The 23,792-nt window shown below is 46.8% G+C and overlaps 2 protein-coding genes across 2 annotated transcripts in view; both read right to left on the bottom strand.

The window, feature by feature from the left end:
• Nucleotides 1-298: 298 nt before the first annotated feature.
• Nucleotides 299-5,988, bottom strand: LOC121365355 (solute carrier family 22 member 13-like). Its single transcript, XM_041489456.1, has 10 exons — nucleotides 5,617-5,988; nucleotides 4,528-4,631; nucleotides 4,041-4,195; nucleotides 3,543-3,711; nucleotides 2,991-3,111; nucleotides 2,329-2,423; nucleotides 1,808-2,022; nucleotides 1,233-1,341; nucleotides 877-1,087; nucleotides 299-394 (listed from the first exon to the last, which is right to left on the bottom strand). The coding sequence occupies exons 1-10, from the start codon at nucleotides 5,986-5,988 to the stop codon at nucleotides 299-301; spliced, it is 1,647 nt and encodes a 548-aa protein (XP_041345390.1).
• A 3,693-nt stretch (nucleotides 5,989-9,681) lies between these two features.
• OXSR1 (oxidative stress responsive kinase 1) overlaps nucleotides 9,682-23,792 on the bottom strand; it is an 86,164-nt gene continuing 72,053 nt past the window's right edge. Inside the window, exons 10-18 of the mRNA XM_041487454.1 lie at nucleotides 21,879-21,944; nucleotides 21,519-21,641; nucleotides 16,940-16,975; nucleotides 14,732-14,920; nucleotides 13,081-13,157; nucleotides 12,152-12,204; nucleotides 11,756-11,824; nucleotides 10,834-10,898; nucleotides 9,682-10,000 (exon numbers count right to left, since the gene is read on the bottom strand). Coding sequence (XP_041343388.1) covers nucleotides 9,926-10,000; nucleotides 10,834-10,898; nucleotides 11,756-11,824; nucleotides 12,152-12,204; nucleotides 13,081-13,157; nucleotides 14,732-14,920; nucleotides 16,940-16,975; nucleotides 21,519-21,641; nucleotides 21,879-21,944 — 753 coding nt within the window. The 3' untranslated portion in view covers nucleotides 9,682-9,925. The remainder of the gene's footprint in view (nucleotides 10,001-10,833; nucleotides 10,899-11,755; nucleotides 11,825-12,151; nucleotides 12,205-13,080; nucleotides 13,158-14,731; nucleotides 14,921-16,939; nucleotides 16,976-21,518; nucleotides 21,642-21,878; nucleotides 21,945-23,792) is intronic.

The raw sequence follows: 23,792 nt of genomic DNA, 5'->3' as shown, positions 1-23,792 counted from the left end.
ACAGAGGAAGTGCCTCCATTCTAATTCTCAATTTCTTTCTTTTTTCCCCTCAAGTAAAAAGCACCTAATTTTCTCTGGTGACAGCACTGTTGGACATCAGTGACAGCCTGCAGTGCCTGAGGACAAGCTACAGAGGGAGATACAGGAAGGCAAAAAAGACAAGGAAACCCAAGAACTGGCAGTGATGGCCTAAGCAAAGGTGTTGTCCTGTGGTGGAGAGACCCTGCCTGTCCTCAGTGCCCACACTGTGGGCATTTATCACTGGGCTGCATTTCTCCACAGCCACCTGCAGACCCAGCTAGAAGTACGTGGTCTTCGTGCTCTCATTGTCTTGGCCACCATCTTTCCCTTTCACCTGCCCATTCTGAGAGCTGCTGGTGGCATTTTCGGGGACCTGATGAAAGGGAAAAGTGTGTAAAAGCAAGGAAAGGTGTGCGAAGAGCTGATGGCAGCTGTCCCTGAGACAAGCAGCCTTCAGCAACTTAGATCCCATTGCCGACTGTTCCTGTGGACACCCTTCTCCCAGCAAGACAACAAAATTATTGGGATGCAATTCCACCTGGTCCCATGGGGAATGAGGGCTGGGAGCTATGAGAGGGTGAAAGCCAGAGGATGCGGCTACAAGGCACCAGCGCTTCCCTGGGGAGGGCAGAATGAGGAAGCACTGGCTGTTGTATCCCACGGACAGGAATGAAGGGATGACCTCCACATGCAGGATTATGGGGTCTCCTCCCTTCCCTCCACAGTGGCACAGCCCCATTCCATTCCCTCCCGCCTCTGTAACTCCCAAAGGAACCCCCAGCACATGCAACGCCAAGGGGCTCCCCCAGAGCTGGCTGCCCACGTCCCCACGGCAGAGGCAGCACCAGGACCCACCTCAGCCGGGGGGTGGCCGTCCCCTGTGTCATCTGCCAGCTCGGTGCCGCAGGTCTCGGGCAGCAGGACGCAGAGCAGCCCGCCCAGCACGGGGGCGCTGCCGAAGATGGCCATGGGGATGGCCCGGTGGTACTGGCCCAGCAGACGGACCAGCGGGGCCAGGATCCCGGCCACCCGCGCCGCCATGGAGCACAGCCCCACGCCCGTCTGCCTGGGGAGACAGGGGCGTGTGGGCTGGGGTCAGCACCCCCAGGCCACCGCGGGGCTGAACGTGGCCATGGGGACAAGAGGGCTCCTGCCCCACCACCACTGCCCGCCACGGCAGAAGGAGGCTCCAAAGTGTGGGGAGAGCTCACCTGACGACCGTGGGGAAGAGCTCGGCAGCGTAGACGTAGGAGGTGGAGAAGGAGGCTGAGGCAGCAAACTTGCCAATGGTGGCCAGGACGGTGGTTGCCACGGGCTGGTCTGAGGGGAGGAGGAGAGATGGCTGCTGTGGGATGGGGAGGGTTCAGCACCGCTCACGGATGGCGACTGGGGATTGCAGGGAAACTGTGTCACCTGCAGGGAGCCATCGCCTCTGACAGCGTCTGGGCATGGAGCAGGCTGCTCTGGCCTGGTGGCCACATTCAGTGCACTCTGCATCCATCATCTCACCTCCCCAGGGATTAATTTCCCCAGAGCACAGCTCTGTTGACAGGGGGCCCACTGGGCTCAGGTCCGCCCTCCACTATCGCCATCAGCAAGAAAAGTTTTCTTTTATTTTGGAATGGGCCCTGTGGGTTCGGCCAGGCCCCTGAGGCCAGGGTCAGCTCCGGCCTAGAGGGATGTGAGCCACCCTGGCTGGGAGGACAGAACCAGCAAGGGAAGGGTTGGGGCTCTGTGCCTCCCTGTCCCAGAGGATGGCCTCTCCATGTGGGATGAGGCGGTTCACCTTCAGGGATGCCAGTGATGATCAGACACACCAGGCCACTCAGCACCAGGAGAACGGCCTGCGTTTTCCTCCTCCCGAACCTCTGCAGAATGAAGATACAACCAACACGGGCTGGGATTTCCACTGCTCCAAAGGCCAGCTGAGTCAGGTAGATGTCCAGGCCAAAATTTGTCACGTTCAGACTCAGCCCGTAGTAGACAAAGCTGTTCACAAACCTGAAAGCCAGGCAGGGTGGCACTGAGCACATGTCAGCCATGAGGAAATGCAGCATTGATCTCCAATGACAACATTTTGACCAAGACACAGCATTTCCCAGGAGATGTAAAACCAGAGGAATACCACAGGCCTGCCAAAGCTGGAAATGCTATAACCTTTCCCACAAAGCATCTTAAACAGCCAGAAGCAGAAACACCCATTAAATAACACTCAAAACCCACAAGGCGAATTTCTTAATGAGTAATTCAATCCCTTCCTTTCTTTCACCTGGAAGTTTAGGAAGAATGCACCAGGGAATGTCTTACCAGGCAGATGACATGATTAAAGTCACCTTCTGCAGGTGCTTCTTCCGGAAGAGATCCAGGAAACTTCCAGACTTGACCACTTTCTCAGGCTTCAACTTCAAAGCACAGAAAGCCAAAGAGTCAGAGCAGAAAAGGAAACCCATGTCCAGCTCCTTTTCCACGTGCAGTCCATGGAAAGCCTCGCTGGAGCAGGCCTGTGACCCCAGTGCTCTGGCAGGGAGGGCAGCCCCTCTGCCCTCTGGGTGCCCAGCACAGGGGGTGGTGACTGAGAGGTTCCTCAGGATGAACATCTCCCCAGTGTAGGAGCTTTGGGGTGGGCAAGGAGGGAACTCCCCTCCAGGCGTTTCTGCATGGAAACCCACAGACAAAAGAGAGACTCTGTGCTCATCAGTCCCACTCCTGGAATCCTCCCAGGAGAAAAGCCAGGGAAGCCTTTCAGTCCTTCCCACATCCCCAGGGGGACCCAGAAAGCTCCAGGCTGAGCCTCAGCAGAAGCTGGGCCTCTTCCCTGACCTCGTCCCTGTGGAACTGGAGCTGGAGTCCCCCAGAGCCCATGGGCAGACCACCCCCAGTGGGAATGCAGAGATGCTTCTGGGATGAGCTGAGCTGCAGGGGCTGCTGCAAGGCCCAGGGCAGTGTCTGAGGACAGGAACCCCCAGTACCTGCTGCAGGAGCTCTGCTGGGAGGCTGCGCTTGTTGGTGGCTGCCGCCTTCTGCAGGAGCTTCTTGGCCTCCTCGATTCTGCCCTTGGTCACCAGCCAGCGAGCTGACTCTGGGATCACCCTGCCAGGAGAGGAGGCCAGCAGATGCTGCTGTGTCCTGCTGAGATCCCCCACAGCCCCTTTCTCTGGGACCATGTCCAGCAAGCCTTGGAATGACGAGAGAATCAGATCCTGGAACCACAGAGTCTTCAGCGTTGGAAGGGACCCGCAAGGATCATCCAGCTGAACTCTAAAGTGAATGGCCCATGGGATCAATGGGTCTAAACACCCTAAATGTAGGCTCCAAAGGCCACATTTGGAGTCCTGAAGCAAAGCAGCTGCTGCTCTCAGCAGTGCAGTGCCCAGGGAGATGTGCTGAGCTCTGCAGCAGCTCCTCCAGCACCTGCACTCCAATGGGAGAGACCCAGCTTGGTTCTGAGCTGCTGCCTCCTCCTCACTCACACCCTCACACTGCTGTCACATCTGCAGGAGCTCTGTCCACATCCTACTTACCCGATCCAGAAGAAAAAGGCAAATATAGGAACAGATCCTGCAATTTGCAGCAGCCTCCAGTTGCGAATCCCGTAACTCAAACCAGCCAAAATCATCTGCCCCATGGCGAAACAGCAGTGAGAGGTGAGCACTGCCTTTGGCCGGGAGGAGACACCGATCCATTCTGTAGCTGAAAGGAAGAGGGAAGGCTCAGAGTCATCCAAATTATTTCCCCTGAGGCAAACAGGTGTTTCCCTGGAGAATTATTCTGGAGGTGAGGATTAGACTGACCTCCTGTTCTGGGACACTCCAGTTGCCCTCCTGTGAGCACTGGATGGAGAGAGATGCTCCCCAAAGCTCTGACTTAGGGCTGAGAAGTTGCCAAAGTACCAAAGGACAGTGAAGATCAAGACCTGTCCTCGCCACAGTGTTTTTCTAGTTAAACATGAATATTTTTATTTCTTTGAAGACTTATTTATTGCATCTTGAGATGCCCCAGGGCAAGGGCATCCTACTCACCTAAGGCCAGTATTGTCATGGTGATCCCTGACACGGAGGCCCCCACCACACACCTGAAGGCTATGTACACATAGAAATGGGGCACAAAGGCAATTCCCAGGCCAAACAAGCCCTGGAGGAAGACGGAGATCAGAATGACCGGGCGGCGGCCGATCCTGGGGGAAAACAGGGAAGACACAATCAGTGTCTGGAGGCCCCATGGAGATGGCAAGGAGCCCAGCAGGTTATGCAGGGTGATTTTTATCACCCTGATAAGGCTCAGAGTAGACTGTGGGGTGACAAGCACTGTACACACATGCTGTGTCTCTCTCCCTTCCCCTCCCTGTGTGGCCATGTCCTCATGGGACCAGAGGACTTTGGTCAGGGTCCCTGTAGTGAGAAGTGGTAACAAAATGCACAGAGTGCACAGTCCAGACAGGCTGACACCACCTGGTCTGTGCCGTGCTGGCTTTGCACAGACCCTGGACAGGGGGTTGTGGCTCCTCACCTGTCACTCAGAGGCCCAAAGATCATGGATCCCAGGAGCAGCCCTGCCATGTAGATGGCCTGGGCAATGTCATTGAGGTCCTTCCTGTCACACACCAGGTCAAACTGGAGAAAGAAGGAGATGCTTTGGTATCCCCACTTCCAAGGATGTGAATCCCCACAGTATGCACAGGGCACACAAGTCAGAGGTGGGACAAGCCCTTGGGGCACTCAGTGGGGACCCTCTCCCTTGCACTGGGACCTGCAGGAGTCCCCCTCGTTCAGCCCAGCCAACCAGGGGAGTGTCCTGGTCAGCAAATTTTGCTTTAGGTGGGCCTGGGGACAGAAGCAGCAGCTTGCTTCCTGCCAGACCACCTGAGCTCCCAGAGGAAAAAGGATGCAATGCTGATTCCTGGGACAAGCAGTTTCTGTTAAATAGATGTCCTGCAATTGCCAGTATCCAGATATCAATGGAAGGAGTGACATAGGAAGGATCATAGAACCATAAAATGGTTTGGGTTGGAAGGGACATTAAAGATCATCTAATTTGAACTCTCTTGCCATGGGCAGAGTACCTTACATTAGACCAGATAGATCAAAGCCCCATCCAATATGGCCTTGAACACTTCCAGGGATGGGACAGCCACAGCTTCTCTGGGAAACCTGTGCGAGGGCTTCACTGCCCTAACAGTGAAGAATTTCTTCTAATATTTAATCTAAACCTACTCTCCTTTATCTTAATTTAGCATCTTTCTCAGCTAACAATTGTGATGTTGGGGGTTGGACTAGATGACTTTTAAAGGACTCTTCCAAGCCAAACCATTCCATGATATTAAGTTGGAAAGGTTAACCCCTTTATGCAGAGGAATAGGGAAACCCAGGGGCAGGAGGTCCTTCCAGGAGTTACTCATCTCCCCACTGGTACTTCTGTCACAGCCTGCACCCTCTCCAGGACCACACCTGGGGCCTGCGTGGTGGAGCCAAGGTTCCCAACCCACACCTGCTATAAATCCCAACGGCACCGTGGTCAGGCACCAGCTCTGTGGGAGCTGTGGCCATTTGGGTGTCCCATTCCTTCCACACCCCAGCCCATCAAGCAGCAAGCACAGACCTCGGTCAGCAGGGACGGTGGCTGCTCTGAGGGGTACACCCAGCCACTGCTGCACTTCTGCGTGTGGTTCAGTCCATAGGCCAGGATGGCATCCAGGTCCCAGTCCACCGGGGAGAACATGGAGCACTGCTCAAACTGCCCGTCGGCGCCGCGGGGCAGGGTGAGGTTCAGCTGCTCTTCCTCCGTCAGGTTGGGGCCGACGGCGCGGATCCAGCTGGTGTCACAGTGGTGAGGCACGTATGGCACCATGAAAAGCTGGCAAAACTGGTGGAAAGCCACACTGAGGCAGGGGATCACGGAGAGCAGCACCAGGCATTTCTGGAGTCGCCCAAAATCACCAACTGCTTTCAAAATTTCCCCGACACCTGACATTGGTGGCTGTGTCTGGGACAGGACAGTGCTGGGACAGACTTCCCAGGGGGCTGGAATTAATGTTTAAACCTCAGATAAGCTCTGCAGTCATAGGCAGTCACTAGAAGTACACCATGTAATATATTAATCATCCCTGCACCACCCACAAACATCCAGTGCTAGCTGGAGCAGAAGAACCCCTGCTTCAGGGAACCTGGGCCAGCTCCTCTGCCAGGGCCAGGTGGCATGGACAGGGAACAGACTCTTCTCCACAGTGACTACAACAGCTTCAATTGCTGAACCACTCAGGAAAGCCAGGTTCAGAGGAGCCAAAACAAGGGTGCAGGGCTGGGAACAGCCCAGAGGAGTAAAGGGAATTCTGTTAATGGATGGGCAGAACCAGAGATGAGGAAGGGCAGCCAGTTCATTGTGATTCCAGGGGATGGGAGCTGTCATTCCCTTCATCTTTTGCAGCTTCCCTGTACAACACAAGCCAGGCACAGGATGTCTCTTTCCACCAGTTCTGGGCCACCCTGCAGCTGCTGGGGGCTAAATGCGGGAAGGACTTGGGGAAAGGGTAAAGGGATGGAGAAATTTGACACAGGGCAATGGTGCTTGAGGCCAAAATGCCTAAAATGATCATCGAGAATGTGAGTCCACCACTGCTCAGCCCATCCCTCACGTAGGAAAAGCATTTGCCTGGGGCCCCTTTGAGATGTTCACGAGGTGCCTGAAAGCCACTTGGATACTCCTGCTGCCCACAGGTCCATGAGAAGGACACTGAAAAGCATGCTGGAAAACAGACCATGGATGCCCCACTGGGGCTGACCAGGGCACCCAAAAAGAACAATTACTGCGGAGGAGAGGAGGGAGTGCACTTCATGCTCTCACCACTTGTCATGGTGTAAATCCTCCCACTTTCACACCAGCCTGTGTCATCCTGAGGCATTCCTGGACAGAGGAAGCTCATTCCCAGTTGCACAGGCCATGAAGAGCTTGGAGCAAACCACTTGGCTACAGACAAGCTCTCAGGGCACCATCCTCAGTGCCCTCCTGGCTCCATTTCTGCACACAACTCCTGCAGAGATGCACTCATGGAATGGTTTGGGTTGGAAGGCACCTTAAAGCTCATCCAGTTCCACCCCTGCCATAGGCAGGCACACCTCCCACCAGACCACGTTACTCAGAGCCCCATCCAGCCTGGACCTGATGTCCCTTTCCCCACTGAGTCTTCCTGGGGGCTGTCAAACCTCCCAAACAGAAACACCCCAGGGGTTGCAGACACCACTGAGACAAACCCCTTCCTCAAGACACACCTACCAACCCAGTGACAAACAAACCACACATCAAACACCTGGCAATGGACAATTTGTTCTTTATTGATTAAAAATTAGACACATGCAGTAAAATACAAAGTCCAAAAAAGGAAAAAAAAAGCCTGACTATTTTACATCTTTCATTATAATCTACAATACACCAAAGTTGTGAAGAGGATCCGTTTTCATTAACAGAGCATTGTCCTTAAAAGTAGGAACTAACTTAAAATTACCACCTGCTTCCAGGTTCAGATCAGAAATTTGCACAAAAACCAAATTCTTAATGACACTGGAAAACAATTATGAACAGCATTGGCACTTACTGGAACAACATCAGAAAAGACAGTTGTCTAGCACTGTAATAGCCCAAGTAAATATTCTGGATCCCTACCCAAAAGATCTGGAGATCCATAGAGCAAAACCCATCAGCTTCTTCCTCGTTTATTTTCTCCATTAAAGAACTACGGAACCTTGGGTTAGCATGAGCTCAAGCTCTCTAAGTCCTGGCTTTGGGAAAATGGGGAGTAACAATAAATAGATGCTGCATTGTTCCATTTGAGCAGTTTGAGTCCTAACCTTCCTCAGCACCAGTACACAAATGAATGAGGAGGTCCCCAGGGCATGCAGGCAGAGGGAAAATAATACTGTACCACAACTACCTTGTCTCTGTATCCTAAAGGCCCCCAACACATCCACACTGAGCACAGGGTGATGGGAAAATCAAGGTGCCAGCCTGCTCTTCCCAAGCCAACAAGCTCAATGGGGGACACTGCAGGGAGTGCTTTGTGTCAGGCAACAGGGAATGGTGCCAACACACATTTGCCAACCCAGCCACCAACTCCCTGCTATCGGGCACTTGCTTCCTGGGCTCTAGAGAGCACCAGCTCAGCACCCCAGGGTGATCTCACTCCCAAATTCTCATCTTCCTCTCCTTCCCCTTCACACTCACCAGCCATGGGGCTGCAAACAGCCCATGGGGACACACCCAATATCCAGCCAGAGGCTACAAGCAACAGGGGCGGTAAAAAAAGAACATGCACAATTCAGGAAGCTTCCACAGCTGCTCATAGAGAACAAGATATAAATACAGATTGTTCATCTGAAGACTTGGAAATTAAAAAACAAAAAAAAACAACCCAAAAAATGAAACAGAACAAAAGTCCTAATTGAACCTAGTCATTCTGCTCTGTTTCTGCATTGTTTGTGTCTGATGGAAACAAAGCTCATTTCCATCTGCGTGTTAAATTACAGACTTACAACTTCTGTGTAGAAAACACTCCAGAGCCAAGAGCAGTTACAAAGGCCAACCGTGAAATAATAGGAATAAATAAAGTCAACACCATTTAGTATTCACATGTTGTGCTACAAGTGTCTCTTATCAAACTCAGAGCATAATTTATATTATTCATGTAGAAATTCAACTTCAACACCACACAGAAAGAAAAGCTAAATACGTGTGTGACAGGGGTGCAGTGACATCCTGATCAAACGTCGAGGCTTGGGCTGACGTGCAGCCCGTCGACCCAAGGGGTTGAGTGCAGGAGGGACAAACCCAGTGCCTGCCTTTGCCCAGTACAGCCACTCTACTGGTGATTCTTTATTGCTGTAAAACACGACAGGGATGGTTCCACGGGTACCAGCTTGCAAAGGACTGGGGAACACGTTGGGAGGCCAGCCAGGCGTGACCAAACTGGGTTTCAGGGACACTCGGAAGCACATCTATTCCAAAGGCAGAGTGACATAGATCTCCTCTCCCTGTGACCATGGATATTGTGTTCACCATCTGAAAGACCAGTTTCCAGGCAGCAATGCCTCCCTGGTCTAATTCAAGAACAGACTACGTCTAAGATGCAGAATGAAAGCAACAGGAAGGACTGCTGAATGTAAATTAAAAGGTTCAGCCCTCATGCCATGCCTGGCACTCATGTGGAGAGAACCAAAATGATAAAGAAAAAAGAAAAAAATTAAGGCAGTTTACATAGGGAAGCTGACTTCTAACACCTCAAAGTCAAGGAACTTCTCCAAACACAAACACAAGGGAAGGAAGCTCTCCCTCCTGTGAGTTAAGACTCTGCTTGCTTTCTCAGGTGCAAGCATTCAAACCAGCAGTTTTATATCACACAGCCAAAGAGAAGCAGATTTCTCAGCACTCCAGGTGACCCAAACAACATGTACATTGGTGTTTCAGAGAGAAGGAGAAGCAGGTAAAGAACAAAAAAAAAAAAAAATAAATCCGTTCAGTATTAAAACTTGTGCAAAAACAGCAAGTGAAAAAAAATGAAACCACATGTAAGCAAACACTTAGGCAAGATCATCAGAGCAGTGGAACCCCCTGCTTCGTACTCAGTAGTATTTTTCTTTAAAGTAAGGCAATAATAAAATGAACATGCAGGCAATGACGTGTTGGGTCTGCATGTTTGAGATGACAGATACAAAAACATGAGAGTTGTTTACAAAAGGTGTAAACGTCATCGGTAATTTCAGGAAGGTTTGTGATCCTATTAAGGAAAATGTTAAAGCTTCTAGGAAGGGGGCTGTAGTTCAATTCTTTGGCAGTAGTGGTTTTTTTTTTAGGCTAACAGAAGCATTACGAATATGCACATGTGGGTTCTCTGTTGGGAAACATCTCCTGGGACCAATGTTTAGCTGATGCTGAGCTGTGCAAATCCTATAAGTTTGCCATCATCCGGAATTTCTGAGCCGTCGACACCAGATGCCTGAAACAGGGAAGAGAGATCCAAATAGCAACACACATGCTCTACCTTCCAGCAGGAACCACAAGCAGGTGTATCAGACAGGGTGGGGGGAGGAAGCAGCCACAGGAGAGCTTTGCACTGTATTCAGCAGCTTGCACTACCCAAAGTTAAAATGGAGTGCTTTTGTATTTCTGCCTGGTTTTTTTTTTTTTTTCTGAAGGTATGAAGGGCTGGGACTGAAGTTTTGCCAATGTCTGCTCCAGCTAGATATTATATGTGCAATAACTGGGGTAAAACTCCTTACAGGAAGAGTGAAAAATAAGCACTTCACTCCCATTAACCTGGTTAAGCCTTCACATTGCCACTGTAACTCCCCCTGAATTTCACCACCTCTAAAATTCACCTGTTCTAGTCCCAGTTTTGGCTCTCTTCTTTGGCCCACCACTCTTATTTTCCTTTTTTTTTAAATTTGTTTCCCCATTTCCTCCTCAGAAACAATGTATCTCCACCCTCCCTCATTCTCTGCCTCCAAAAAAAGCAGTCTGTGACAATTCTTAGCCCATCCACCTGCCTTGAAATATTTCTACAAGTGCACATCCCAAGCCCCAAAAATACCCTCTGCAACATTTACATATATTAATTAGCACATCATCTCATGCTTATTTATCCCAAGTGCTGCTCAGAGGATACAAGCAGGGAGTCTGCAGTGCCTACAGTTATACAACCAGTAAGAGGCTTTGGGAAAGAAGGGAGGATTTAGAGTGCATACATCAGATGCCTGCAGTAAACATCTACATGCAATGCCTTCTCCTTGCAAGGGACAACTTGATCAATTAGGGAACAGGAATAAATACCAGTCTGAAAGTGATGGATCTGTTTGCCTGGGGCTCTTCCACAATTTTCTGCAAATTAGCTGCAACTGAAATCACACAGACATGAAGAAAATGGGCAAATATTAGGACAGGCTGAAGAAAAAACATCCCAAACTCATTAGTCTTCTTTCTATTACTTAACAAACTTTGAATTTTTACATTGATAAGGAAAGGTTTAGGTCTCAATTAGACTCAGTCTACTTAAACCTAAAGTTCTGAACTGTGAAAATGCTGTTATTGTTCCTACATTATTCTTTCAGAGGTAGTTATCTTTCCCAGGATGTGATGGGATCAATAGTAATAAATGCCAAACTGCATCTGGAAATCCAGGCAATTTTGCACTAGCAGCTGTTCCTGTGTACAAGGAACAGCTTTGCTTGCTGCAGTTGGAATACACAGGCAGTGCTGACAGTTTAAGTCTCACCTGCTGCACAGGAGGATTCATTTATTTAGCAAACTGCTGTTTGAGGCAGCTGTTCCCCCCCCTACAACTTGTGCTGCTGCCCCAGGGCACGTGCAACTCACACTTCATTCCCCAGCCCTAATTAAACCCAAAAAGCCTGGCTGATTCCAGTCCCAGAGCTCTCTTGCACAGGACCTGTGAGCAGGATAGGCTTGTGCAGCAGTTTGATGATGCATCCCTGTCAGATGATAATGATTTGGCTAATGCATCAATTAGACTTCATTCTGCATTACAAGGAACATTTGCTTCACAATGTTACCAATTAAATCATCTTCTTGTGAACTGGGGGTTGCCTACATGTTGGCACAGAACTGTCACCAGAATTGACAGCAGTTGTGCAGGGCCAGAGGAAATGTTCCTATCACCCACTAATCAGGTCATTTTTAACATGCAAAAAAAATTACTGAAATGGTTAGAGCAGAAAAAATAATTTGTAATTACCTATTACCAGATCTCTGCCATCAACAAGACCTGCTGAAATCAGCTCCTGAGACACACCATCTGCAGTATCTGTTGGGGAAAAACCCAAGAGCCATCACCACAGAGCAGAAATGTCCAGCTGGCAAAGGCACCACACAGAAACCTAAAGGAGCTTGTACAAACCAAACAGCAGAAGTGCCCTTTACAAAAGACAGATATCAGGGTGCACACCAGGTGCTGTGAATTCACTGGAATTCACTGAAGGACTGCACTTTAGCCATATCCATGAGTTTTACAGCAGTGCTCCAAGCCCAACCACAACAAGCCTTTAGGGAAGGCACTATGGACAGACACACAACAGCACAACACCAAACACAAAACTTCCTCTTCACACACTGGAATTTCCCACCAGCTCACCTTTCCCTGGGGTGAATTCAAACCGAATATCATGGAGCTCTTTATTTGAATTCCTGTGGAAAGAAGAGAATTTTATATAAAAGAGACCATTTCATGGCATGACAGGTGACCAAAAGAGAGTGCTATCACTGAATAATCAGCCTGTGAATTCATTGCATGCTACCCCCTCAAAGGAAGAAACTCATCACTTGGATGTGCATGTGGAAGCAGCACAGTCTGCCTTCCCAACCTGACAGAGCCTGGGCCAGTCCAGGATAGGTGAGTGCCACCTCTGTGCTACAAGGCCATGCTGTTTCCCTGTCTCAACAACTCATATCCCTCAGCAGAGATATCCTTGGAGCATGTTTCAGAGGAGGGAAGTGCTCACTGGCTGCAGATGCACACCCATTATGGAAGTGATGCTCAGAGTCCCCACTCCAATGCCCACCAACAACCAGGATGCCTCCAGAGATGAGAGGCAGTTTCTTTTCATGAGAAACAGCAGCATGTGCAATAAGCATAGAAAGATTCTTTTTTCTGCCTGTTTCCAGTGACACAGACCAGAATACACTCCCTGAACTGGGTAAAAGCTCTTCACTTTCAGAACTGGCTGAAGTCTGAAGTTGTGCATGAAGATTAACATGGACCAGCACAAGGCCAGAACTCCTCGATCCCTGAATCCTTTTAGGGAGCCCAGGTAGTTCCTTTCCCACTCCATGAGAGTTTAGCAATGTTTACATAAATATCAAAACCTCTTTCAATACAGGTTTTGCCAAACCAAAGTGGATGTGATAAACTGCTTTTCTCGGCTGCAGTTTCAGAAGAGCAGTTGAAATCCAAGCTGACAAACACTTAACCACCACTCCATTAATTAAAAGGCACAGAAGAGTGCCAGTGGGCCTCTCTACAAAGGCTCATGTGAACAGAACAGGTCAGCTTTGTGTCCTTACCTTAACCTTAATACAAGGTTGATGGGGACTCTCACATCTTCCTGTACCGGAGCTGCAGCAGGGGCTGTAGGTGGGGCCTGCAACAGGATTACATCATTTTAAGGCAGGTTAACAATACCTTGCTCTGGTTTTAAAGCTAGAAATAACCTTGATCAACTGTAGATACAAGTAAAAGTTTGACTCATCAATAGAATCATGGCACTACAGTGAGAAAGGTGACAGATCAATGAACCTTCACACTTTAACAGGAGGGTCTCTGCAATTGTCTTGGAAAGAGTAAAAGCTGCACAACTTTGAGAAATGCCAAAATGGCAAGAGACTTCAGAAGTGCTAAATGTGAAAAGGTTACTTGCTTTGCATTAAAACTTAAGGTTTTTGGATATTCATGACAGCTTCAAGACCTCCTGTGTTTTAATCCCTGCCCCAAACATCTGATTTAAAAACCTGATACAACTGTATCAGGAAAAAATTGAATTGGCAGATTAGCATGTACTCTCAGTTACCTTTTTTTTCCACGAAATCAAAGGCTTTAAGAGCATCCAGCAGCAATTTTATAGCTACCTATTTTCAATTCTAAATTACTTCTGAGTAACTATTGGAACATGTAATCGAAATAATTTCATTTTGGTTAGCAGCAGATTTCCAGTAGGGAGGATCCAGGAGTTGCCCTGCACTTGCTACAGCACTTGTGATATTTCCACTACAGAGCTAAGTGTTATTCCATCTCCACCAAAAAAACCCAAATGAAACAGAGAGGGGTCAGTCACCTGTACTGCCCATGCTGAGGCAAGGGCTTTATACCTGCAGGAACAAAACAGACACAACACCAGGCTGATAATTTAAGCACAGAAGTCTTGACAAAGTGTTTTTCATCTAGACCACTTGTTTTTTTCACAGGAGAAAAGGAAAATAACCCTTTGTTTAAAACTAGCATTTTACTCTAAGGTGCTTTTAGCCCAGCAATGCAGCTCAAGGCTTCTGATCACAACCTGGTTTCTGTTGAAGCTGAAAACCACCAGGTCAGTGAAAACAAACACGGGTTCACTGAGAAGCCCAGAGCTGAGCAAAACAGTAACTCTCAAGGCTTCTGATCACAACCTGGTTTCTGTTGAAGCTGAAAACCACCAGGTCAGTGAAAACAAACACGGATTTCACTGAGAAGCCCAGAGCTCAGCAAAACAGTAACCACTGAACAACAAGTACCAGAGGAGAGCCATAAAGAATAACACACACTGACACAGAGAGCTGTGAGGAAGAATACATGCAGAGCTATAAAAAACAGCATATTGACACTAAAAGCTATAGAAAAGAACACACTGACACAAGTTCATGAAGTTCAGCTTAAGACAAGCTACCAATAAATAAGATATTGGGCACTAGTGGCATATGTTCTGTTAGCGCATGTCCCAAGTGTCACTGACACCAACACTGCTCCAGCCTTCACTGCTGCTGGTGTTTCAACTGCTGCATAAAATTCAGGGATTAAATACTGGCATTTAAAGAGATGTGAAGGGGGTTGATTTAAGTATCGAAGCTATTTTAATGTCACCAATAATATGTCAAACTTCCACTGTTTCAGATTGTTCTGGCACATCTGGAATACCACAACTAAGGGCAAATCTGAAAGCTGGCAGGAAGGGTCTGCTCTTACCTGGGCTGCTGCTGGGGCTGCTGCTGGGGCTGCTGCTGGGGCTGCTGGGGCTGCTGGAGGAGCCTGGCTGGGTGGAGGTACAGCAGCTGGAGGTTGTGCAGGTGCTTGTCCTGCAGCCTGAGGTAGTTCAGTAGGTGCCTGTGCTGGAGCATTGAGTGAAGGACCTGGAGGCTCAGCTGATGGAAACAGCTGCAAGCAAAAAGGAGTTTTAGTGAGAAAAGGAACTCAAGAGTTCTGATTCAAGCACCAGCTTTCCAGAAGTGCTTGTCTGCCACATAAATCACTTAGAGAAGTTCAGTGCCAAGGGCATTCCCAGGCCTCCAGGGAATGCTGATTCCAAGTTGGTGTTCAGGGCTTTAATGTGTCCTTACGTCCAGGGACCCATTCTGTCCTGACATTTGCAAGTTCTACTCACCAGCAAACCAAGATACCAGCATGGCTGTGGATCTTGGACAAAAATTACACTCTGTGGCAAGGCTGCATGTACCTAGGTATATCCAGCTGGGATGAGAGCACCATATCCTTCAGTCTCCCTCTTTCCTGGAATCTGAGTCCTACTTGCATTTTCAAGTAGCCATGCCCTCAGAGCAGAGGAGCCCTGCTTTGACTTGTAGTTCCTTTCAGAGAACAAACCTCAGCAAAGCAGTGAGGTGCCTATTGACAACTGAGCCTTTCACCAAGGAAATGTCAGAGTAATTTGGGTGTCAATGGAAAGTGAATTTAGAGTTCTTCAAATCACACTAGAGACGATTTAGGATTGGGCTTTACTTTAGTCTCCTGCAAAAAACAAACCAAGATACCAGCATGGCTGTGGATCTTGGACAAAAATTACACTCTGTGGCAAGGCTGCATGTACCTAGATATATCCAGCTGGGATGAGAGCACCATATCCTTCAGTCTCCCTCTTTCCTGGAATCTGAGTCCTACTTGCATTTTCAAGTAGCCATGCCCTCAGAGCAGAGGAGCCCTGCTTTGACTTGTAGTTCCTTTCAGAGAACAAACCTCAGCAAAGCAGTGAGGTGCCTATTGACAACTGAGCCTTTCACCAAGGAAATGTCAGAGTAATTTGGGTGTCAATGGAAAGTGAATTTAGAGTTCTTCAAATCACACTAGAGACGATTTAGGATTGGGCTTTACTTTAGACTCTTGCAAAAAAACAAACCCAACCAAGCAAAAAAAAAAAAAAAAAAAAAATCCATATGAAATTAATTGGAGGGTGGGGAAAAAGAGCTAAATGGAAATTTAATCTCTTTTTTACCTCTTATTATTCTGTACAGAGAAACCAATTTTGGCACAGGAGCCAAAGAACTGTCAGCTTGATGGCACTTCAGTGTGCCCTCCAGCTTACACTGGCAGGCTGTAGGAAATATAAATCACCTTCAGTGCTGGAAACCTGGACAGGAGACTTCCAATGGGAAAATTCACCCCAAAGGGATTCTGGTTTTCAGCTTTTTTTTTTTTTTTCTTTTTTTTTTTTTTAATTTAGAATTTATGTCAAATTACAGTGCCAGAACTGTAGTCCTTCTCAAAGTCTCCCTTTATAAACACTTCTTGGAAACAAATTAAGGAAGAACAGGACAGCCCAACCCAAGACTAATTTCTAGGAGACAGCTCTGTTTATCTTTCAACACAGGTAGGGAAAAGACAGACATAGCACAGACTCTGGCAGATAAGCTGTCCCTATCACTGAAAGATGAGACATACTAATATTCCTAATGTAAGAAACAGTTCAGAACTGAAGAAAGATGATAAATTGCAACAGAAGTTGTGTTTGCTATCAAATACTACTACAGAGTTCTTTCACAGTTCTGAGCACAAGTTCCAAACCAGAGAATTAGACAGTGCAAACCAGACATCCTTAAGTTGTGTTCTGTTGGGTTTGTGTAGTTTGGGGTTTTCTTTTAAGGAGGAAATGAGAAGACAGTTGTTATGCTCAGATTATTCTTGTGACCAATTAATTACCTTGCAACAAACAGACTTTTGCCACAGCAAGCTGACAAGAAATACAACAAACTTACCTCAAGAAGAGCTCTTGGCACTACACAGCCAAGGATTCCTTTTATACGGAGCTCTTCAAACAGAGCTCAGCTAGATACTGGCTTTACTTCACACAATATTGCTTTCAAAGGCTAATAAAGCACGTTCCTTGAAACAACAGCAATAACTAGGAGTCATCTTTTCAAGAAGCCATTTGCAATTCTAACTTACCTCGGAATTCTGTACAGGTTCTTTCACTCTGGGAGACTAAAAAACAGAGAAAAAAATGTCATTGCCTAGACTACAGTGAAGCTTACTGACTAGGAGGACTTGTCAGAACCATACTGAACATGAGAAACCTACATAATTGTTTGAAGTTACACATGTGTATTAAGATGCATGATAAAAGGGACACCACACAATTTGTTGTCACATTGTACCACCCAGAAACACAGCCACATTTCAGACCCTGTATTTCCACAGTGACACACAATACCCTAAGTTGCTATCACTGTTACTCATTAGCAAAATCCAGGACTCTTGAAGATCACTCAGATTGGATCAAATTACTTAAGCATCAAGATGGGAAAATCCATTTTAAGCTACTCAAGTCTGGCAGAAAAAGACAAACACAGATCTGCCTGGCAGAATTCTGATAGAAAACAAGTTCCCTTCACTTACTTAGGGTGGTAGTTTCTCAACCAACTTGCTTAAAATATACAGAACCTTTGTAGGGTGGGAGGGAGGAATCAGCCTTGCCTGTGCTGCTTTTTAGAAGGAAATCCCTGGCCTGCTCCCCCTGTGCTCTTTGTGAGAGAAAGCAGAGAATTGACAGGTAGCTGTAGACTCAGCAGTGAAACTGAAAGAGACCAGGGAACAATGGGGAAAGTGCAGGCAAAGCAACGTGACCAACTTTTGCTCATCAGTAAAACAAAGATAACACTGCACCAGCTGTTTCACATGAGCAGGGAGGGGAATTGCCAAGTATTCCTGGAAAGCCCTGCAATTAAGAGAACCTGCAACTTTGACTTCCAACAAGCCCAGTTAGTAGAGATAGGTGGGATGGTTTGGTCTATGCTGAGAATAAAAAACCCCTGTTCCTTCTCCACATAATGGTCTAACAGGTTGCTGTTTGGACAGTACAAGCAGGACAGCAGAACATTAAGGCTCATCATGCCCCTACTCTGAGAGAGTTTCTCCACTAACAGAGGCCACTGCCTTAATGAGTGCAGATCAGAGCAATTTGTAACATATCACTCAGAGGTTTCTTGTGAGAAAAGGTTAAGAAGTCTTACTCTCAGAACAGCAAGTTTCAAAAAGGCCTCTGGACACAGGGAGAAGGAACAGTTCCCTCAGCATGACTGTGTGTAGGCAGTGTCAGGGAAAAAGTCACACAGCCAGAAAGGTAAAGCCTGAAATCCACCTCAGTGTGCTCAGCCTTCACTTGACAGTTACCAGGTGGGATGAAAAACATGGCATTGCTCCCAGAGAAACAGACCTGCTCCACATCTGCAGCTGCAGTGTTCTTCCAGGAACAAAGCTCATATCCAAGAGTACCTGGATGCCTCAAGGATTTACATAAAAGGAAAGATCAGTGTGCTAAGCACTGTACAGATGAGTATGGAAACACTGCCCCCGCCCCTCAGCTGATAACTAATCCAGATAAATGACCAACAGAAGTGGTGAGAGCCAGTTGAGTATGAGCCAGCAAGTGCCCAGGTGGCCAAGAAGGCCAGTGGCACCTGGCCTGTATCAGGAACAGTGTGGCCAGGCAGGGATTGTCCCTTGTACTCAGCACTGCTGAGGCACCTTGAGTGCTGTGCTCAGTTTTGGGCCCCTCACTACCAGGAGGACACTGAGGGGCTGGAGCGAGTCCAGAGAAAGGCAGCAGAGCTGGGAATGGCTCTGGAGCACCAGGAGCAGCTAAGAAAGGTGAGGGGGGCTCAGCCTGGAGGAAAGGAGGCTCAGGGGAGACCTTCTCACTCTCCACAACTCCCTGACAGGAGGGTGCAGCCAGCTGGGGATCAGGCTCTTTTCCCAGGTAACAAGTGAAAAGAAGAAATGGCTTCAAGTTGCACCAGGAAAGGTTTGGATTGGATATTAGGAAAGATTTATTTCCTAATATCCAAGGGAAAGGGTGTCCAGGGAAGTGGTAGAACCACCACCTGTGGAGGTGTTCAGAAAATATGAAGAGGTGGCACTTGGGAACAGGGTTAGTGGTGAACGTGGTGGCTCTGGGCTATCAGTGGGACTCAACAATCCTGGAGATCTTTTCCAACCTTAACAATTCTATGACTTTATTAAACACGTGCACAGAAAGAAAACAGGACACACATTAAAAAACATTTACCTAAGGCACAAATAGGATGACTTTGGGGATTAGTTCTAACTAATTTTTGCTTGTGTAATCAAAGATGATGTGAGTAAGCAGTGAAATGTGACCACACAACTCACCACTGCAAAGATTTATCAGGTAACAGAAAGTCACAATTTAAAAGCCCACAGAGCACAACTGCTTTAATTTGAATTCAAGGTTTTAAATGCAGAGAGGAAGTTCAAAAAGTCTCTATATTCAAAAGGCAATGTTGACCCAGCAAGTCACCATATTGAGTGAACTGAAGAGATATTTCTGGCTTTGGGTGAAATAAATATTTGCCTGCTTTCAGGTACAGTCCTAGGAAGAGACTTGTAAAATACATGTTTGCACCTATTAAATTCACCCTATTTTTTTCTGTGAAGTGGAAACAAGTAAAAAATGCCAACACTTTCCACTTATGTAGACGATTTTATGCAGGTTATACTTCAGTATTTTAGCACATTAAGTCAATCTGCAGGGCCTCCTTTTACTGCAGTAAAATGCAGATACAGACAGAATCACATAATCACAAATTATTTTGGGTGGGAAAGGACCTTTAAAAATCCTCTACTCCACCCCCACTGCAAGGGGCAGGAAAAAAAGGTGCCACCTAGTTAACACAAGTTACTCTACCCAACAACTTGGTTAAAATTGCAGAGGGATTTATAGACAGGTAGAAATTATACCAAGTGTTTGAAATAGGACCAAAAACACAGGATAAACACTAATCCTCAATAACACCACCGTATTCATGCAAAAAATTGGCAGTTTGGATACAAGTCTTAGGACTTCTTGAAAAGGAATCAAATTCAAGTACCCAGGCAGACATGTAGAGAGGTCTGAGGTTCCACAGTGCCCTTCCTGACATCCTGGAACACAGAGGTGCCCCAGAGTGCTGTGTTACACATGGGCTGCCTCCAAAGTGATAATATGCATCTACAGGGAGGTAACTGAATTAAGACCTACTACTCCAACATCCTTTCTAAAGGTTTGCTCAGTGGGAGACCTACAAGTAAGGGCCAAGCACAGCCCAAATGAGAGTGATCAGGACAGGCAGCAGTACAAGGAAAATATATCAAAGCATCAAGAAAAAAACTGTCTTGAAAAGGAGCTTGTAAACATGTTTGCCAATCTGCTTTTTCCTGCCTAAGAGGAATGAAACAAGTAAGTACTGTTCAAAACACAGTAAACAGTGTTAAGTCATGGTAGCCTGAGCTTTGAGACAAGATACAACAAGTGCTAAATAATCTCTGGAACAGAATTAGGGTCTTTTACAATATTGCCTCCTAAAACTTGATGGTATTCTAGCCTACAAAAGGAATTTAGAAAAATTCAGCTTATATCTTACAGCTTATTCATCAAAGAATTTCAGTAGTAGCTACCTGGTACCAAGAGTTTTTCCTTGATTATCTATAATATGAAGCTGGACAATAATAAGCTCTTTAAGAAGTCACAAGAGTTGCCATCACAAATAATGTATTTACTGTATCAAATGGATTTTAAAAACCCAAGCATTTCAGAAGATGCTGAAAAGATGCAAAATCTTGCATTTAATATTAAAGTGTCTATTCACAACAGCAACACATGCCAGACTAATGAAAGAGAAATGAGAGAAGTTGTAAATGGATAAATGCTTCAAACCAACACTGCTTTTTTCCCTTTCATACTGAAAACTTCCTCTAAACATCCTTCACTGGCTCACTAATTCAATTACAGGATGATTAAAACACAGTCCACTTCCAGCTACCTGCTGTAGTGAAGAGAGACCAGGCAAACTATTATAGTCAAAACCCACACAGGTGACTGCTGGGGGAAGACAACCTGAAAATCATTGTAACCTTTCAGCTGACCATCATACATTACTCCTCTGAGTTGTTGGGTGGTTTCTATATGTGTTGGGAGAGGGGAAAGTGGTGTTTTCTTGAGGATTTTCAAGCACAAGAATAATCCCTCCCGTGACTTCAGGGATGCTGTGAGGTTTTCTATCAGGATTAATGGATTTCAGTGTAACTGGCAGGGCAGAACCAGGCCTTGCATGTTTCAGGCATCAGCCATAAGAACAGGCCCTATTGATTTCAGCTCCATCCTGGAGAGGGCAGTAGGATAAAACCTCTCCTGACACTTCCAGAAAAAAGCATCTCAAGCAGTCAGCACCCTTAAAGGGAATATTCTAGCTGCAGTATATTAGTATGCTGAGCTGGGAACAGGCTGTCTGAATTAACATTTCCAATTATGCTGAACATCCCTGAATGAGACCAGCTGTGCCCCATAATGACAGAAAAGATAAATACAATTTCTTCAACCTTCAGTCTGCTTTCTTTGCTTCAGCTCCCAGCTCGAGGGAAGGGATTACAGCTTGCTGTGTATCATGCTTAAGGCCATGTGCTCCCCAAATATTTTTAGACCTACCACAATTGGACAACAAAACATAGACAGTGGAGTTTGAGGACCCACCCTGAGCTGTGAAATTGCTGCTCTGCCTTCCTCACTTTCCTCATCAAGCTCATCATCACTCCATTCCCAGCCACCATCTTCAGTCTTATGAAGACGCCCACTGGAGCCTGGGACTCTCCGGACCTGCCCAGCACAAGAACACAGAATTTACATCTCAAACAAACAGTTTCTACAGTTGATTTTAGAAGAAATAGCACCAGAACATCTTCAGGTTCCATCACCTGCCATGCTGTCTGATTATTTTATTGAAACTAATAGCTCTACCTAGAAAAAGCTGTACTGCAGTAGTTATTAAAATGTGAATACAAGCACAAAAAATAGTACAACTGTAACAGCAAGAGCCCAGGAGGTTTTCAGTACCTTTTTGGATCTTTCAGTGATTGTTGGTGCTCTCTGCAACATCTTCTCTTGTAAAAACTCTTTATTCTGCAAAGAAAAAAATACCAAACATTTGCATTGCTGAAAATGTCCTTTGGTGCTTTCGCTGTCTCTGATGAAGTAACTGTTAAGTTGTTTCTAGCAGAAAGTGGTTTACATGTTTCATCCCTACTCCCCCAAGGATATTAACCACTCCCCTACTTTGGGCTGCAGTATGTGATGTTTCATCCTAAATACCTTTTCAGTTAACAGTGGCACTCTCCTTATGCAAAGTGTCATGGAATTAACAACTGAGGACCTGGATATTATTCTGATTTATCTGGAAATACACATATTATACTGCAGTATCTGGTACCCTGCTGAGGCATTTGGCATTCTTCCACTTGCAGCTACTACACCACCTGGATTCAACCACTTTGCTTTATCTTACTCCTAAATTTATGCCTGTCCAACTGTCAAAGGCAAACCTCAAACAGGCTGGGATGTAGGAATCCCTCTGTGCTGGAGCAAACAGAAACTGGGACAGCAAGATTTAAAGTGGCTGAAAAAATTTACAGCATTTATGTTTAGAGAGGAAGTAAATGCAGTGATCACAACAGACTAAATACTGAGGAACTGCTATGATGCTTTATTGAATTAAATTTCCTCTTCAGCAAGCTGCTCCAGACTGGTCAATGTGGGCTCCTGAGAATACAATTTTCTCACTGCTGAACTGTGGGGCCAAACTTGTAGCAGCAGGGGAAGCAGGCAGTCCAGGCCAGCATTCTGGCATTTGGCTGGGTATTCCACACCACACCAGTGCAATTGGAAAGCTCTGCTGTCCCTGCCCACGCAGAGCTCCCAGAACTCCCCAAGGATGGTTGCTTGCAGGCAGGATGGAGAGTCTCAAGACACACTGTCATTCCTGATAAGTGGCTCCCAGCATTATCAAACCATACTTTTACATAACCTAGATGGTATTTAAATATATGACTCAATATAGATGTATAGGAGCTGCACTCTTCAGCCCTCAAGCTCCAGCTGTCAGTTTGGCAGTGGCTGATGTGTGACAGTAATTTAACCCCAAGTGTGAACTGGCACAGGATGCCGGGTTAAGCAGTGCCTCATTTACAATAATGTTAATTTTCTATCACCACCCATGCTAATATGTCTCCAGCAGCTTAATGAAAGCACGAAGGAGATTTAACACACAATGAAGTGTAACATGAACCAGAACTTGAAGAACCAAATGGAGAAAGGTCGGTAATGTGTAAACCATCTTGTCACTTTGGACACCAAGTGTGCATCCAGCATACAGATGCAGACTAATCAGCTGCCTAAAATCCCACTACGGACAGTGAAACCCCAGTTAATACTGTCAAGAGCCCAGACATCAATTAAACCTGCCCTAAAGCAAACTTCTGCATTTCATCAACTGGATCATCCTCCAGACTTCCCTGGCTCATAAAATTAACAAATCACATAATACTCTGAGTCAGAAGAGACCCACAAGGATTGAGTCCAACTCCAGGCCCTGCACAGGACACCTCAATCCCACCTGAGAGTGTTGTCCAAATGCTCCTGGAGCTCTGGCAGCCTTGAGGTTGTGACCATTTCCTGGGGAGCCTGTTCAGTGCTCCACCACCCTCCAGGGGAAGAACCTTTCCCTAATATCCAAACTAAACATCTCCTGACACAACTGCAGGCCATTCCCTTGGGTCCTGTCACTGGTGACCAAAGAGATCAGCAGCTGACCCTGTGCTTCTCCTCATGAAGAGGAAGTGCAACTCTCCCTGGGTTGCACCTGTAAAGATTCCTGTCAGCTTTAATAGGGCATCCAGCTCCCGTACAGATACCTGGTGTGGCCAATTCCATTTAAGCATCTTAATCTGGGAGTTGAAAACTACTCTGATTAAT

This window comes from Pyrgilauda ruficollis, unplaced genomic scaffold (genome assembly GCF_017590135.1).
Source record: "Pyrgilauda ruficollis isolate IOZ18807 unplaced genomic scaffold, ASM1759013v1 scaffold12, whole genome shotgun sequence".
Classification (NCBI taxonomy): Eukaryota; Metazoa; Chordata; class Aves; order Passeriformes; family Passeridae; genus Pyrgilauda; species Pyrgilauda ruficollis.
This window is presented reverse-complemented; position numbering and strand designations above follow the sequence as displayed.